The sequence below is a fragment of the Biomphalaria glabrata genome, chromosome 1 (genome assembly GCF_947242115.1).
Source record: "Biomphalaria glabrata chromosome 1, xgBioGlab47.1, whole genome shotgun sequence".
Classification (NCBI taxonomy): domain Eukaryota; kingdom Metazoa; phylum Mollusca; class Gastropoda; family Planorbidae; genus Biomphalaria; species Biomphalaria glabrata.
In genome coordinates this window covers 29,129,980-29,144,431 of record NC_074711.1, presented here as the reverse complement: position 1 = coordinate 29,144,431, position 14,452 = coordinate 29,129,980, and the positions used below count along the sequence as shown (strand labels likewise).

The 14,452-nt window shown below is 37.6% G+C and overlaps 1 protein-coding gene across 2 annotated transcripts; it reads right to left on the bottom strand.

The window, feature by feature from the left end:
• Positions 1-2,401: 2,401 nt before the first annotated feature.
• Positions 2,402-8,403, bottom strand: LOC106069243 (late cornified envelope-like proline-rich protein 1). 2 transcript variants are annotated; one of them, XM_013228862.2, is made up of 5 exons: positions 7,842-8,403; positions 7,032-7,115; positions 4,964-4,999; positions 3,832-3,864; positions 2,402-2,839 (listed from the first exon to the last, which is right to left on the bottom strand). In XM_013228862.2, the coding sequence occupies exons 1-4, from the start codon at positions 8,254-8,256 to the stop codon at positions 3,848-3,850; spliced, it is 552 nt and encodes a 183-aa protein (XP_013084316.2). In that variant the 5' UTR covers positions 8,257-8,403; the 3' UTR covers positions 2,402-2,839; positions 3,832-3,847. The 2 variants fall into 2 exon arrangements, with proteins under 2 accessions (XP_013084316.2, XP_055887342.1); XM_056031367.1 differs by lacking the exon at positions 4,964-4,999.
• Between the last annotated feature and the right edge of the window lie 6,049 nt (positions 8,404-14,452).

The window sequence follows — 14,452 nt, the reverse complement described above, 5'->3', positions numbered from 1 at the left end:
GAAATTACTGGACTGCAAAATGAACTTCTCATAGACGTCTTTAGCTCAGAATAGAAGGGTACATTTTGGGCTTTATGAGTTTTTTTCTTTTGATTTTTTTTTCTAAATGGTAATATTTGTATTATTTTTAAAAAGCTAACATATATTGAATGTATTACTTTCAAAATGGTTAATAATTTAAACGAAGGTGTGCATGCCGGGACACTTCGGCAGCGTGGAAATAGGGAAGCTGCAGTGTGGGCGACTTCGTTTCGACCATAGCTGATGCCCAGAATCTCATTTTGTTAGGGTTTAGGGTAGGAATCAAAGTCATTAAACGACTGAGGGAACAACAACAACAATTGTCCTAAACATACAGTTTCACTTTGTTAAGTCACAGTTTCACTTTGTTAAGTCACAGTTTCACTTTGTTAAGTCACAGTTTTACTTTGTTAACACAGTTTCACTTTGTTAAGTCACAGTTTCACTTTGTTAAGTCACAGTTTCACTTTGTTAAGTCACAGTTTCACTTTGTTAAGTCATAGCTTTACTTTGTTAAGTCACAGCTTTACTTTGTTAAGTCACTGCTTTACTTTGTTAACACAGTTTCACTTTGTTAAGTCACAGCTTTACTTTGTTAAGTCACTGCTTTACTTTGTTAAGTCACAGTTTCACTTTGTTAAGTCACAGCTTTACTTTGTTAAGTCACTGCTTTACTTTGTTAAGTCACAGCTTTACTTTGTTAAGTCACTGCTTTACTTTGTTAACACAGTTTCACTTTGTTGACACAGTTTCACTTTGTTAAGTCACAGTTTCACTTTGTTAAGTCACAACTTTACTTTGTTAAGTCACAGCTTTACTTTGTTAAGTCACTGCTTTACTTTGTTAACACAGTTTCACTTTGTTGACACAGTTTCACTTTGTTAAGTCACAGTTTCACTTTGTTAAGTCACAGCTTTACTTTGTTAAGTCACTGCTTTACTTTGTTAACACAGTTTCACTTTGTTGACACAGTTTCACTTTGTTAAGTCACAGTTTCACTTTGTTAAGTCACAGCTTTACTTTGTTAAGTCACTGCTTTACTTTGTTAGCACAGTTTCACTTTGTTGACACAGTTTCACTTTGTTAAGTCACAGTTTCACTTTGTTAAGTCACAGCTTTACTTTGTTAAGTCACAGCTTTACTTTGTTGACACAGTTTCACTTTGTTAAGTCACAGCTTTACTTTGTTAAGTCACAGCTTTACTTTGTTGACACAGTTTCACTTTGTTAAGTCACAGTTTCACTTTGTTAAGTCACAGCTTTACTTTGTTGACACAGTTTCACTTTGTTAAGTCACAGCTTTACTTTGTTAAGTCACAGCTTTACTTTGTTGACACAGTTTCACTTTGTTAAGTCACAGTTTCACTTTGTTAAGTCACAGCTTTACTTTGTTGACACAGTTTCACTTTGTTAAGTCACAGCTTTACTTTGTTAAGTCACAGCTTTACTTTGTTGACACAGTTTCACTTTGTTAAGTCACAGTTTCACTTTGTTAAGTCACAGCTTTACTTTGTTAAGTCACAGCTTTACTTTGTTGACACAGTTTCACTTTGTTAAGTCACAGTTTCACTTTGTTAAGTCACAGTTTCACTTTGTTAAGTCACAGTTTCACTTTGTTAAGTCACAGTTTCACTTTGTTAAGTCACAGTTTCACTTTGTTAAGTCACATCTTTACTTTGTTGACACAGTTTCACTTTGTTAAGTCACTGCTTTACTTTGGTAATTCACAGTCTCATTTTGTTAATTCCTAGTTTCACTTTGTTAATTCTCAGTCTCACTTTGTTAATTTGTTCAGTCACAGTTTTACACAGTGACTTCAACACAGGCTCACTATGTTAAATAATAATTTCACTTTGTTAAGTCTTACTAATGTGTTTCAAGATTCTAAATTTTTTAAGTGACCAAAGCTAAATGTAGAATTATATCAAAATGTTTGAAGCACTTTAAGACTTCAATTAATTGCAAAACAAAGCGTGATAAAACTTGATGTAACAAAAACTCGTAACACACAAACCAATCTGTAGCTTAACCAAACCAATCTGTAAGTTAAACAAACCAATCTGTAAGTTAAACAAACCAATCTGTAAGTTAAACAAACCAATCTGTAAGTTAACCAAACCAATCTATATGTTAAACAAACCAATCTGCAAGTTAAATAAACCAATCTGTAAGTTAAACAAACCAATCTGTAAGTTAAACAAACCAATCTGTAAGTTAAACAAACCAATCTGTAAGTTAAACAAACCAATCTGTAAGTTAACCAAACCAATCTATAAGTTAACAAAACCAATCTGTAGTTATTTCAAAATGTGGAGAGCCAATGCTAAGTTTATTGAATTTTGATGTTTGTTTTTTTCATCCCTGCAGACATAACTCTGATGGAATAGAAAATATCTATAAGAGTATATATTTTTTAAAGTGGACTTTCTTTCGAAATAGAAATCAACTTTTTTATTATTCAAAACTACACATCAACATTGTTATAGCGCAATACATGGGAATAACTCATTCAATATTGTAACATCATTGAGTACTAAGAATTATCCCCCTTTCGTTAACACGTGAAAATTCTTCTATCTTAAGACTTATCTTCACCGATTGATAGCATGATCTAATACTTATCCTTATTTGACGTCTTGAGTGATAAGATAATTTATCCTTTATAGTCCACATCATCCCATCTGGGATCACAAAATTTGACTAACTTAAATCTGGTTTCAGCTCTGGCTTTTAAATTCCTCTCCTAACTGGCATGGTTGAAGTTACTCTAGTGTTCGTATCGGTTCCTCTGTTCTAAGAGAATCAATTCATTATCATTTCTAGAAGAGTGTACAGAGTAAGAGTTAAACATGGCTGAATACGTTTGTTTGAGATAAAAAAGATTTACCAAATGTAGCATCAATACTATGAGCTTAGTGATGCCACCAACTGACATTCTATGGACTACTTAAGAGGCCACCAACTGACATTCTATGGACTACATGAGACGAAATGCACTCCTCCTCCAGGAGAACTCTGTCACGAAACTGGGCCTTACGGCTTGGTGCCTCATAGCCCCCAGTTATAGTTAGTGATATAGTTAGTGACCTCCCCTTCACTCTCGGAGTTAAAGACACTTGTGTCCGGGGAGAGAATATCGTATATCTTTTAGAATTGTCTTCAACTCCGAGAGTTAAGAAGGACAAATATGGGCTTCTAGACTTCACTAGTAAGAGTCTGTGTTTTGGAAAGGAGAGTTCAAATGTCATCCTTTACATTAATGGATGCAATAGACGGGATGTATTATACCATTGGAATAGACACCTATTCTAGATCCTTACAGCGATTTAAAAATACAGAAAATGGCTACTTTTTAATGTATTTATTCATTTCATTCATTTTAGTCGTCTGCAGCACATCTACGTACACTGTCATTGATTTCTCTAGTTAATGAGCTTCTCGTGGACTGCATTGTTAAATTAGATCCGTAGGCTAAGTATCTACGTAAAATACAATGAGTACACCGTGAAGGTTACCTCCCTTTCATTTATTCAGGAACAAGAAAACTGCTGAATGAACTCCCCTGATATTTCATTAGCTAAATATACATTTTTAATACGCCATAAAATAATAATATGGTCCAGGATTCAAAAGTGTCTCTTTCATTATCTTTTTTTATCAAATGGCCGCGCGATATGCGTGCTGGATTGTTGTTCGGTCGTCTCGATGGCCCCGGGTTCATACCCTGCCTATACAGTATACAGGTTTAAACAAACTTGAAGGCAGAAGTTTTAAACCAGACAGTCTGGCTTTCCTTTAAGACTAAACTTACACTTTGTTCTCAGTTCTCAGCCTGGTGCCTGACCTGTGAAGAAACAACAGTGTTTGGTTAGAGACATGATTCAAAAGTAAACACGAACGGTCTACTAGATCTATATTATTGGTTCTTCAACATAAGTTCTTCATAAGGCCAATGCTTTGTTTCTCAGTCGATGAATCCACTTTGATATAGATTGATCTTATTTCAATGTTCGTAAGAGAAAGTCTGTCAGCATCTAGTGACCAGCAGGTCACTTTGTAACGCATGCTCTTCTTTAAACATCTTGATTTAAAACAAAAGTAAACAAACAAAAGCTATAACCTAGGACCTAGCGAGTTTGACAAAGGTCTCAGACTTATGTTGACATAGGCGTAGGCGGGTGGGAAATACCAGTTTACGTGTGCTTTGCGAATTTTGTATACTTTTATTTAAATTTACTTCTGCCTGTCGTTCCGTCTGTCCATTCTCGCTTTAAAAAAATTGTGTAGTAAAAATATTTTGTCAACAGAAGGAGTCGAACCCATGCCATAAAAGAGACTGATTCTTACAACCAAAGCCTAAGTTCGCTCGGATATGATCCCTTTAAAAAAAAAAACTTATCGAAGGAAAATAATAAATCTGCAATTACAACTATATATTTCAATGATTTTGAGGTTATTTCCCTTATTCGATATCAGACAAAATAATAAATTAATAATAATTAATTGATTGACTAATTTAGTTAATTTTTTAAAAATTGATTCATGTCTTGTCTACAGAAACAGATGACCTTTACAGCATCTGCCCTAAAGAACGCAATGTCTGAAACTTTACTTTAATTTATGCCAATGAATAATTGTACTAAGTTTCAACTTGATCCAAGAATGGGTGTGAGAGAAATAACGTGTACAAACCTTTTACCCAGACAGATAGACAGACAGACAGAGTGAGTTGATAAAAGCTTTGTGAAAACACAAGGTACAATCATAAATAACTAAAATATTTTTAAAAAAATGTATTTTCCTCTGATCTTGTGTTTTCATATATACACTTGCCTCGCTCTCTCTGGTGCCCTCTATTCAAACTATGTTTTTGATATATTGTAAAATGTTTGTTAATGTTTAGGCAATACGAATGTATTGAGGACCATGAGGCGGGGACCTACCTTGATCCCCGTAGTATTCGTGGTACAGGATATATTCTATTGAGACAGAATGAGAGCATATTAAAAATAATATTCAAGTATTTAACAATAGTAATAACAACAATACTAATGACTATATTAGCAATGCAAGACTTACAATTTGACATGATCAACATTGAGATACTAATGACTCCACATATCAACAGTTAAATAAGTAGATAAATAAGCATACTTTTTACATAGTTTTATTTGTTTGCAAATCACGCTACACCGATTAAAAATAGACTTTTCGATAATTTTTTTAAAATAATAATAAGATGATTTCCAATGATAGCGCCCTCCACATTGCGTTGGTACATAAGACTGAAGGCCCCAGGTTCGAGGGATTCAAGTTCCCTTGTCCTTATTATGGCATCCTCAGTACAAAAGTCCCTCAATGGAAGAAAATAATGGTATATAATGGTAGCAACTGGTAGAGAAACAGTGGATTACCTGGGGTGTTCTGAGAAAGTAGTGCTAGACAAAAACCATTTAACTCAACTAGCACATTAAATGTAACAGTTTCCGAGACCCGGACGCTTCTGACACAGACACCTCTAGCTCAGACACGTCTAGCGCAGATACCTCTAGTTCAGACGCTTCTAGCGCAGACACCTCTAACACAGACACTTCTAGAGCAGACACCTCTAGCTCAGACACCTCTAGCTCAGACACTTCTAGTGCAGATACCTCTAGTTCAGATACTTCTAGCGCAGACACCTCTAACTCAGACACTTCTAGAGCAGACACCTCTAGTTCAGACACTTCTAGCGCAGACACCTCTAGCTCAGACACTTCTAGCGCAGACACCTCTAACTCAGACACTTCTAGAGCAGACACCTCTAGTTCAGACACTTCTAGAGCAGACACCTCTAGCTCAGACACTTCTAGCGCAGACACCTCTAACTCAGACACTTCTAGAGCAGACACCTCTAGTTCAGACACTTCTAGCGCAGACACCTCTAGTTCAGACACGTCTAACGCAGACACCTCTAGTTCAGACACTTCTAGCGCAGACCCCTCTAACACTTTAAACACATTTTGAAAAATTCTTCACGACGTTACAGTGGGAGTTAGCTGGATTGAAATCCAATTCGCAGAATGTAGCGGTCACGTGGGTTGAATTAGAATAAGGAGGAATTCCAAGGGATTAGCATCCTTCGACCTCTTCATGAGCAATGTGTTTGAATGTAGGCAACTAGGGATAAGTAGAGGCGAAGAGTCCAAGCTTCCATCCTGAACTCTGTGGGCATAGGGTTTCACGCAGCATACCTTCGGCCCATAACTCTTTCTCTCCGTAATTATTTTCCTCATTCCGATAGTAATATTCATTTTGCTCATTTGTATTTCACTCTCCTGTTCTAATTAAACTTAAATAACTTTTTGATTGTTATTAGAAAATATTATATTTGGTATCGAATTATAAGAGAATGCATGCTCTTTTGACACAACACAGATTAAAGTTTATAAATTAAAAAATCAATTTAGTTTAAATGGGATCAAATCAACGATGACATCGTTGATTAGGAGAGAAAGAGTTTTAATAGACTTCATCTTTCAATGGCTGAAGCTGTTTCATCAAGTCCACGTAAATACTTGGACTCTAGCAATAGCCCCCGACATGATTGGACATTGTATCACCACACAATACTCAATACTGACTTTTAGTGTCATCTGCCTCGTGGACTCTCTGATGTGAGAACCCTTGACACTGAGATATGGAGTATCCGAAGTTGCAAATAAAACAAGACTTAAGCGTAAGATTTACCAAAGACGTTCTTCAGAGACAATGTGAAAACTATCAGAGGCAAACACTAACCAATCAGAGACAAACACTTACCTATCAGAGACAAACACTAACCTATCAGAGACAAACACTTACCTATCAGAGACAAACACTTAACTATCAGAGACAAACACTTACCTATCAGAGACAAACACTAACCTATCAGAGACAAACACTAACCTATCAGAGACAAACACTTACCTATCAGAGACAAACACTTACCTATCAGAGACAAACACTAACCTATCAGAGACAAACACTTACCTATCAGAGACATTGTAAAGAGAGCTGCCACGACTAGAAACAGAATTATACCGAAAAGGTTGAAAAATCCGCATTGATTCAATTCTGCGAAGAAAATGATTGTGTGAGATAGAATTGGTTCATGAATAGAATCTTAAAAATGTAAATATGTTGTAAGACAAAATCTGAGGGAACTTCCACGTTTTTTTAGTTCCCTTGGCGTCTACTAAATTTGAAAATACATTGTCTTGTCTTTATTTTTGTGTTCACTTACGACTATATAGAGTTTGAAATGTTGAATTCACACTTGAGTAAAGCCTTGATCTGAAACTCACTTGATAACGAGACGACCATGCCTAGACTGGACCGTCGTAGCACGTAAAAGGAAGTGGGCAGTGTTAGTCAACCCAGAGAGCCCCCCGCCCCCAAAGCAGCAATGCCTATCACCAATTCGATAAGTAGGTGTCGTTTGGTCATTGTGCTAGCCATACTTTAACGTTTTCAACGAAACAGATCAACTAAAATGACCTAATCTTTCTAGTTTCAGAGGTCTGACCATAAAAAAAAACGTTACTCACGAATTCTCCTCCTACCATATTTGAGTTCGATCTAAATTGACTATAGGTAACCTGAGCTCACGGACGTCCTTGACCAAAAGCTTAGACTGAACCACGTAGAAGGGGGGAAGAGGCGATAGATTTTGAGCCATCACATCATCGTATCGCCAGCGCACAGCACAGGCCACCACAAGACCAAGAACGTTACAACTAAATGCGGTAGACACTAAAACACTGCTAAGGAAAACCCCCAAAACCAAAAAATGTGTTTTACCTGCAAAGAAAGGACGACGTTTAGGAGATACGATCAGACGGATCGGCTTATGTACACTGCGAGAGCAACACGGGCTGAGGCTGTCACTACACGGGCTACTGCAAGGGCTGCAGTTCCTGAGGTCAGAGCAGCTGCACGCTTTCGAGCACACTGGAGGGCAGTATGGTGGGCAGTATTGAGGACAGCATGGTGGGCTGTACGGAGGGCTGCTAGGGGGGCAGCATCTTTCGCTGGATCTGCAAAAGAGTGGTGGGTACTTGGAGCCGCTCGCCATCCCGACGCAACTATCATGATCATCTTCACTGACTGAGGAGCAGCTTTGCTTCCGGCTTGTCTCTCTGGGCGAGGAGGAATAACTGGTCGAATTTCTGGAGTATCGGGGATGATCCCATGAATAGGCTGCGTGACTCTCCATGATTCATGTGATTGATATCAACCCATCTAATAATTCATCAGGGGGCTTTATATCATCACATGTATTCGATTTGCGGGTTTGTTTTCAACCCGAAGGATTTCCAACGTCATGTTCTTAACGATGACGCTAGACGATTGGGTACATTAAAAAAAAAAATACTACTACCGCTTTAAACAAAGGGGTCAAATAGACAAATATTTAAAGAGAATATTCTTTTATTGTACATAACAAAAATCATAACAAATTTCAAAATTATAAGTTTAGCTGAATGTTTTGTATTTAAATTGGCAGTGAATTTGTTTATATGAAATATGAAATTTTGTATACAAAGCAATATTTTAAGTCGTTAATATACCATTACTTGTTTTTATACAACTTACCGTAAAAGAAAAAAGTTTTCCTTATTTTAAGTAGAGGCAGTAACAAAACAATCATCTAATTTTCTCCAGATATTTCAAATAGTTTAAAAAGTAAATCCTTTAAAAGAGAGTCTTATGACCAATAGCACAAGGGCACTTAATGCAAGTCTCACAGACCTATATTTCTATGTCTATGATAGATACTAACTATCAACAGAAAGTAGGTGATAAAAATGTTATGATTTTATCTGGTGGTGTGGTAAGATGTGTGGCTTTAAAACCCTAAACCGCTTGACAACGGCTTGGCCACCTAGCAAAGGGGCTCCAGTTTGAATCAGGAGCAGAGTTGAGTTTGCTAAGCACGGAAACCTTCTCCCAGATACTCCCGCTCCCCAACCCCCCCTACACACACACACTGGTCCACAAAAGAGATTGGACCCTAGCGAACTGAGCATGCTATTAGCATGAAAGATGCCTACATAGCCTAAAAGCAATTTGTTGGGCTAGTTATCTGGTTACATTTTACTGTGTCATTGTCCTTTGTGTTGTCCTGGGGGTTGAGGGTTTGGCTCTTCTTTTCTGTGCCTCCGATTGTCTGACTAATGAGCAAGGGTGGGGGGGGGGGTCCTTGTATCGATATAAACCTGGCATTAGTTTAGTACCTTGCCGAAATCGCGTGCCGTTTAATGGCCCGCATACGTGACTTTTCTTATAAACAAATTAGTTGCTACAAAATGAATGGAAACTTTCAAAAAGTATGTTTGAATTTACGCAAAATATCTTTTCGAATTGTATACATCTACATAATTCAAACATTTTTGAATAAAGATTATGTATGTTTACGTGCCGTAATCGCCGTATTGTCATTGAAAGCGGCCCATAACTGGTCTCAAGCCGAACCATGAAATGCCTGAATGCTCGTATAATCAGTCTGTCGCTTCTATTGAGGCCTGTTTGAACCGAGTTTGGGAAGAAAGACGTATTGACGTTGCCGTTTTGACGCTGCCATTTAGGCGCGATATATTTTTAGTCACATTATATATGTTCTTTAATTATGTCTATGAAAAAAATGATATATATCTATGTTTTAAACATGACATGTCACATATGATAACATCAGCACTAATTTGATCAAGGCTATTTAGAGTAGAGGTGGAAGAAAATGTGACGAACTATAAATAAGCTCCGTGGAGGGCTGGAACCACGGAGCCGCCCCGGCTCCATCGCCAAGCAGTGACCAGGTGCCAGTGTAACATCCATTGTTCATCCAGTTCTTTTTTTAAAAAGCTTTAAGTCAGTATTTGTATCTGTCTCCGCCTCACCACCCAGTGTCACGTGATTACGCGCACCTCCCAGAGCCCGTCCGATTCCCAATCCATAATAGTCCCAACAAACAATTCTGTATTATTAGGGTCAACTTAAATGGAGCCCAGAGCTTCTTCTTTCGTAGATTTTTGAAACACGATGAGTTTGACTCTTTTAGTGCTGAAACAAAGTATGAGGAAACATGAGACGTAACATAGAATAATAGCAGCACTAACGGTAGCAAGGTTATTACGAGAAGAAGGTGAAGAACTTATGGCGAAACAGATAAGCCGCAAGGAGGACTCGTGCTTTTTTGTGGTACCCTCCAGAATTTATTTGTGAAGGCTCGTAGTGAAACCTTGCCCAGTCTTGACCGATGTGTAAACACATGGAGGGTTATAGGCTCGAGCTGTTGGTGCTGACGAAATGAAGAAAACGTCATGCGTGATGCCTTGGTTAGAAGTATGCGTTTGAATGTAATTAGACAGAGGTTACTTCAGATAAGTTCTCTCGACCTGATAATGGCATTAGATATAGCGAAGACACTCGATATGGCACAAAAAGAATCGAGTTCGTTTAATCATCATCATCATCTTTCCTTTGCGTTCCTTGTGGTACATAGGGCCTTAGTAAAAACACGCCATCATCATCTTTCCTTTGCGTTCCTTGTGGAACATAGGGCTTTAGTAAAAACACGCCATCATCATCTTTCCTTTGCGTTCCTTGTGGAACATAGGGCCTTAGTAAAAACACGCCACTCTCCACGGTCTCTTGCTAGTTTTTTTTATGGTTTCCCAGCTCTTTCCGGTCCTCTCGACTTCTTCTAGTACACTGCGTCGCCACGTTCTTTTTTTTTTTTTTTTTGGTCTTACTCTGCGTCTTGTGCCCTGGGGGTTCCACTCTAAGACCTGTCTAGCTCCGTTGTTGGTATCCCTTCTAATGGTGTGACCAATCCATCTCCACTTTCTTTCTAAGATCTGTATATTTCTTTGTCCACCCACCTCCCACAGTTTGGTGTTTTCTTGTTGTATCAGTGTATTTTTAAGATATTTCTCAGACATCTGTTGATGAAGGTCTGTACAATTTTTGTTGTCGCTTCAGTTGTTCTCCATGTTTCAGAACCATACAGTAGGACAGCCTTGACATTAGAGTTAAAGATTCTTAGTTTAGTCTTGTTAGAGATGTAAGGAGATTTCCAGGTTGGTTTTAACTGTGTAAATGTCTGACGCGCTAGATTTATACTACGTTTAATGTCTTCATCTGTTCCACCTTGTACACTGACTACACTCTCTACACTCTCAGTCGCTAAAGTCCTCTCTTTTGTCATCAGCAATCTCGACTGAATAAAAAGTGATTTCAGACACAATGGCAGCAGTGAGTACTAAATGTTCCTTTTGCGGAGGTAGTCGGCAACTCCGAGCTAGCAAAATGTCCAACAAAATTAGTGCGGAAAAAAACGGACATATTTTGATAGTATGCAGGTCCCACTAATAACCAAATCAAATACAAAACGTCTCCTAGTCATAAGACTAAAAGACTATCTTGTAAAAATTTCAGATGTACATTTCTAACATTATTTGTTACTTGACACTCGCTACTTCAGCCATAACTGGTTTAAGTAAAGCAACAGTACCTACTATTTCACCTTCAGCTATCCCTTAGTCTGGACTATCACACATGATCTGTTGACCATCATTCTCCATGTTAATTATGATCTAGGTTCACAGTCAGCAATAAACAAACAACAACCAATAGTGTCATGGCGGAGAATGATACTCCATTATATTGAACGCGTGCACCTTTGCGCACCATATCAACATCCCCTTTTCTTTAAAAAAAAATAAAAAAAAATAAAACATTTCGGGGAGTATCATAGAAAAAAAAATAAAACAAAACCACAACATAAACAACTAAACGTAACATACATGTATACGCTTCAATCAATATGAAACATATCACATTTAAAAATCAACATTCAATAGTTCATTAAGACACATAGTCATTGAATCTTGTCGGTTTCTTCAACTGATCCCTTGGTCGCAGGGAATGATGAGTTGATGAGTGGCGAACGTGTTGATCCTGAGTTCTATTGTCCTGAATGTTGTTATCAATATCGGGAAATATATGTTCTTCTGTTTCTCTGTTCGGGTTAATATGTACTCTGTTTCTTTGGTACACTGCACCATTGTCACCTCGAATAATGTAAGCTCTCTGATTGACTTGAGACTGGATTCTTCCACGTCTCCATGTAGGGTCATTAGGAGATTGGAAATAGACCATCTGTCCAGTTTTCAGCTGACTTAAATTTCTTGACCTCTTATCATAAGATGTTTTTACACTCATCTGACGTTTTTCTTTCCTTCTCATAATGTTCTCTTGACATGTAGAAATCTTAATGTTACTCCTTTTGTTTGGTATCAGTGTTCGAGTCATCCGACCAAAAAACATCTGAACTGGGCTTAGATTTGTGTCTTGCCTTGGAGTATTTCTAAATTCCAGAAGAGCTTCATAAGCATCTGACTAGATTTCTTCATTATGTTCTTCAAAATTTTAACTGCTGACTCAGCCTTTCCATTGGATTGATGGTGTCCTGGAGAAGATTTCAAATGAGTCACTCCCCATTCCATCATAAATTTGGAAAAATATTCCGATGTGAACTGAGGTCCGCTATCAGATATACAAACTTTGGGCACCCCATATCTTGCAAATAAAACTTTCAGTTTCTTTATAATTGCGTGTGTTGTTGTCAACTGCATGTTTTCTACCTCTATGAAATTTGAATAATAGTCCACTATGGCTAGATATTGTTGGTCACACATTTGAAATAAATCAATTCCAATCTTGTCCCACGGATTAGAACCTATTTCGTGCTGTATTAATTCTTCTCTCTGATTTGCTGGTTTATTTTTCTGACAAATGTAGCATGAGTTGGCTATTTCCTGTATTCGAGCTGATAATCCAGGCCAGAAAACTGTTTCTTTTGCTCTTCTTTTCATTGCGTCTACTTCCAGATGTGCTGCATGGAGTTTTTCTTCTATTTCCTTGCGAAGTGATATCGGTATGATTATTTGTTCTCCTTTCAACAGGAGTCCGTCTTCGTATGTTAACATGTCTCTTAGTGAAAAATATTGTTTGAGTTCAGGTAAACTATTATGTTTGTCTGGCCATCCATTTAGGATATACTGAATAAGTGTTTGCAATGTTCTATCTTTCTCTGTCTCGATTCTGACTTTCTCCAGCACTGCATCTGGTATTGCCAGTCCCACTGTATTGACACAAACATCAGGGATATCACTCTTTTCCTCTGATGGGTCTCTACTCAAAGTATCAGCTATGAACAAATTTTTGCCTTTGACATATTGAAACTGGATATCGTAACGATAAAGACGCATCATTAGACTTTGTAGCCTTCTCGGAGCAGAACTGAGTGGTTTTTGAAGGATGTTTTCCAGTGGTTTATGGTCATTCTGAACTATAACTGTCCTGCCATACGTATACTGGTCAAAACGTTCCAAACCAACAACCACTGCTAACAATTCTTTTTCAATCTGTGCCCATCTTTTCTGAGTATCAGTTAATGATCTAGAAGCATATGCTATTGGACTGCCATCTTGTAATAACGCTGCTCCTAACCCATTTTGGCTACTATCTGCTTGTAATGTAAGCTCTTTGTTAGGGTCAAAATATATCAATGTGCCATGAGTCGATATTTTCTGTTTTATCTTGTTGAAAGCTCGTGTGCATTGATCAGACCAAACAAATGGTGTGTTCTTTCTGATCAACTCTGTAAATCTGTCGACAAGTCTGGAACAAATCTTGCAAGATATTGAACCATGCCACAGAATCTTCGGACTGATGAAATATCTTTTGGAGCATTCAAACTCAAAATCGCAGATACTTTGTTCGGGTCTGGTTTTATTCCTGCTTCTGTAATAATATGACCCAAAAAATTAATCTCATCTGTTCTAAAAACAGACTTTTCGTGGTTCAGTTTTATCTTCTTTTCTTGACATCTCTTGATCAGCTCTCTTAGGTTAATATCATGATTTCTGAGTGCTTCTTCTTTCGTTCTTCCTCTTCCTACCACTATAATATCATCAACGTAATTGAAACAGCCTTCCAGTCCTTCTAGTGCTAGATTTAATCGTCTCTGAAAAATTTCTGAACTCACTTTCAGTCCAAATGGTAATCGTTTCCATTTGTATCTACCAAAAGGGGTTATCATTGCTGTCAAATTAGATGACGCTGTGTCTAGTCTGACATGCCAGAAAGCTTCTTGCACATCCAATTTGCTGAATATTTTGGCATCGTTCAAATCTGCCAATATGTCATCTAAAGTAGCAAGATTATAGAATTCCCTTAGTAAAACTTTATTCAGGGCTTGTGGATCTATGCAGATCCTAATTTTTCCATTAGCTTTTTCCACAATTGCCATCTGACTCACCCACTCTGTAGGCTCTATCACTGGTTCTATGATTCCTCTCTGCACTAGGGTCTTTAACTCCTCCTTAACTCTTTCTTGTAAAGCAATA

Bases quoted from the DNA above. Each gene is read 5' to 3' on its own strand.
- LOC106069243 (XM_013228862.2), bottom strand. From the start codon at position 8,256: ATGGAGAGTCACGCAGCCTATTCATGGGATCATCCCCGATACTCCAGA. The intron at 7,116-7,841 runs GTAAAACACATT...TTTTCTTCGCAG, and splicing joins ACGTCGTCCTTTCTTTGCAG to AATTGAATCAATGCGGATTT. The intron at 5,000-7,031 runs GTAAGTGTTTGT...CTGTCTCAATAG, and splicing joins CTTTACAATGTCTCTGATAG to AATATATCCTGTACCACGAA.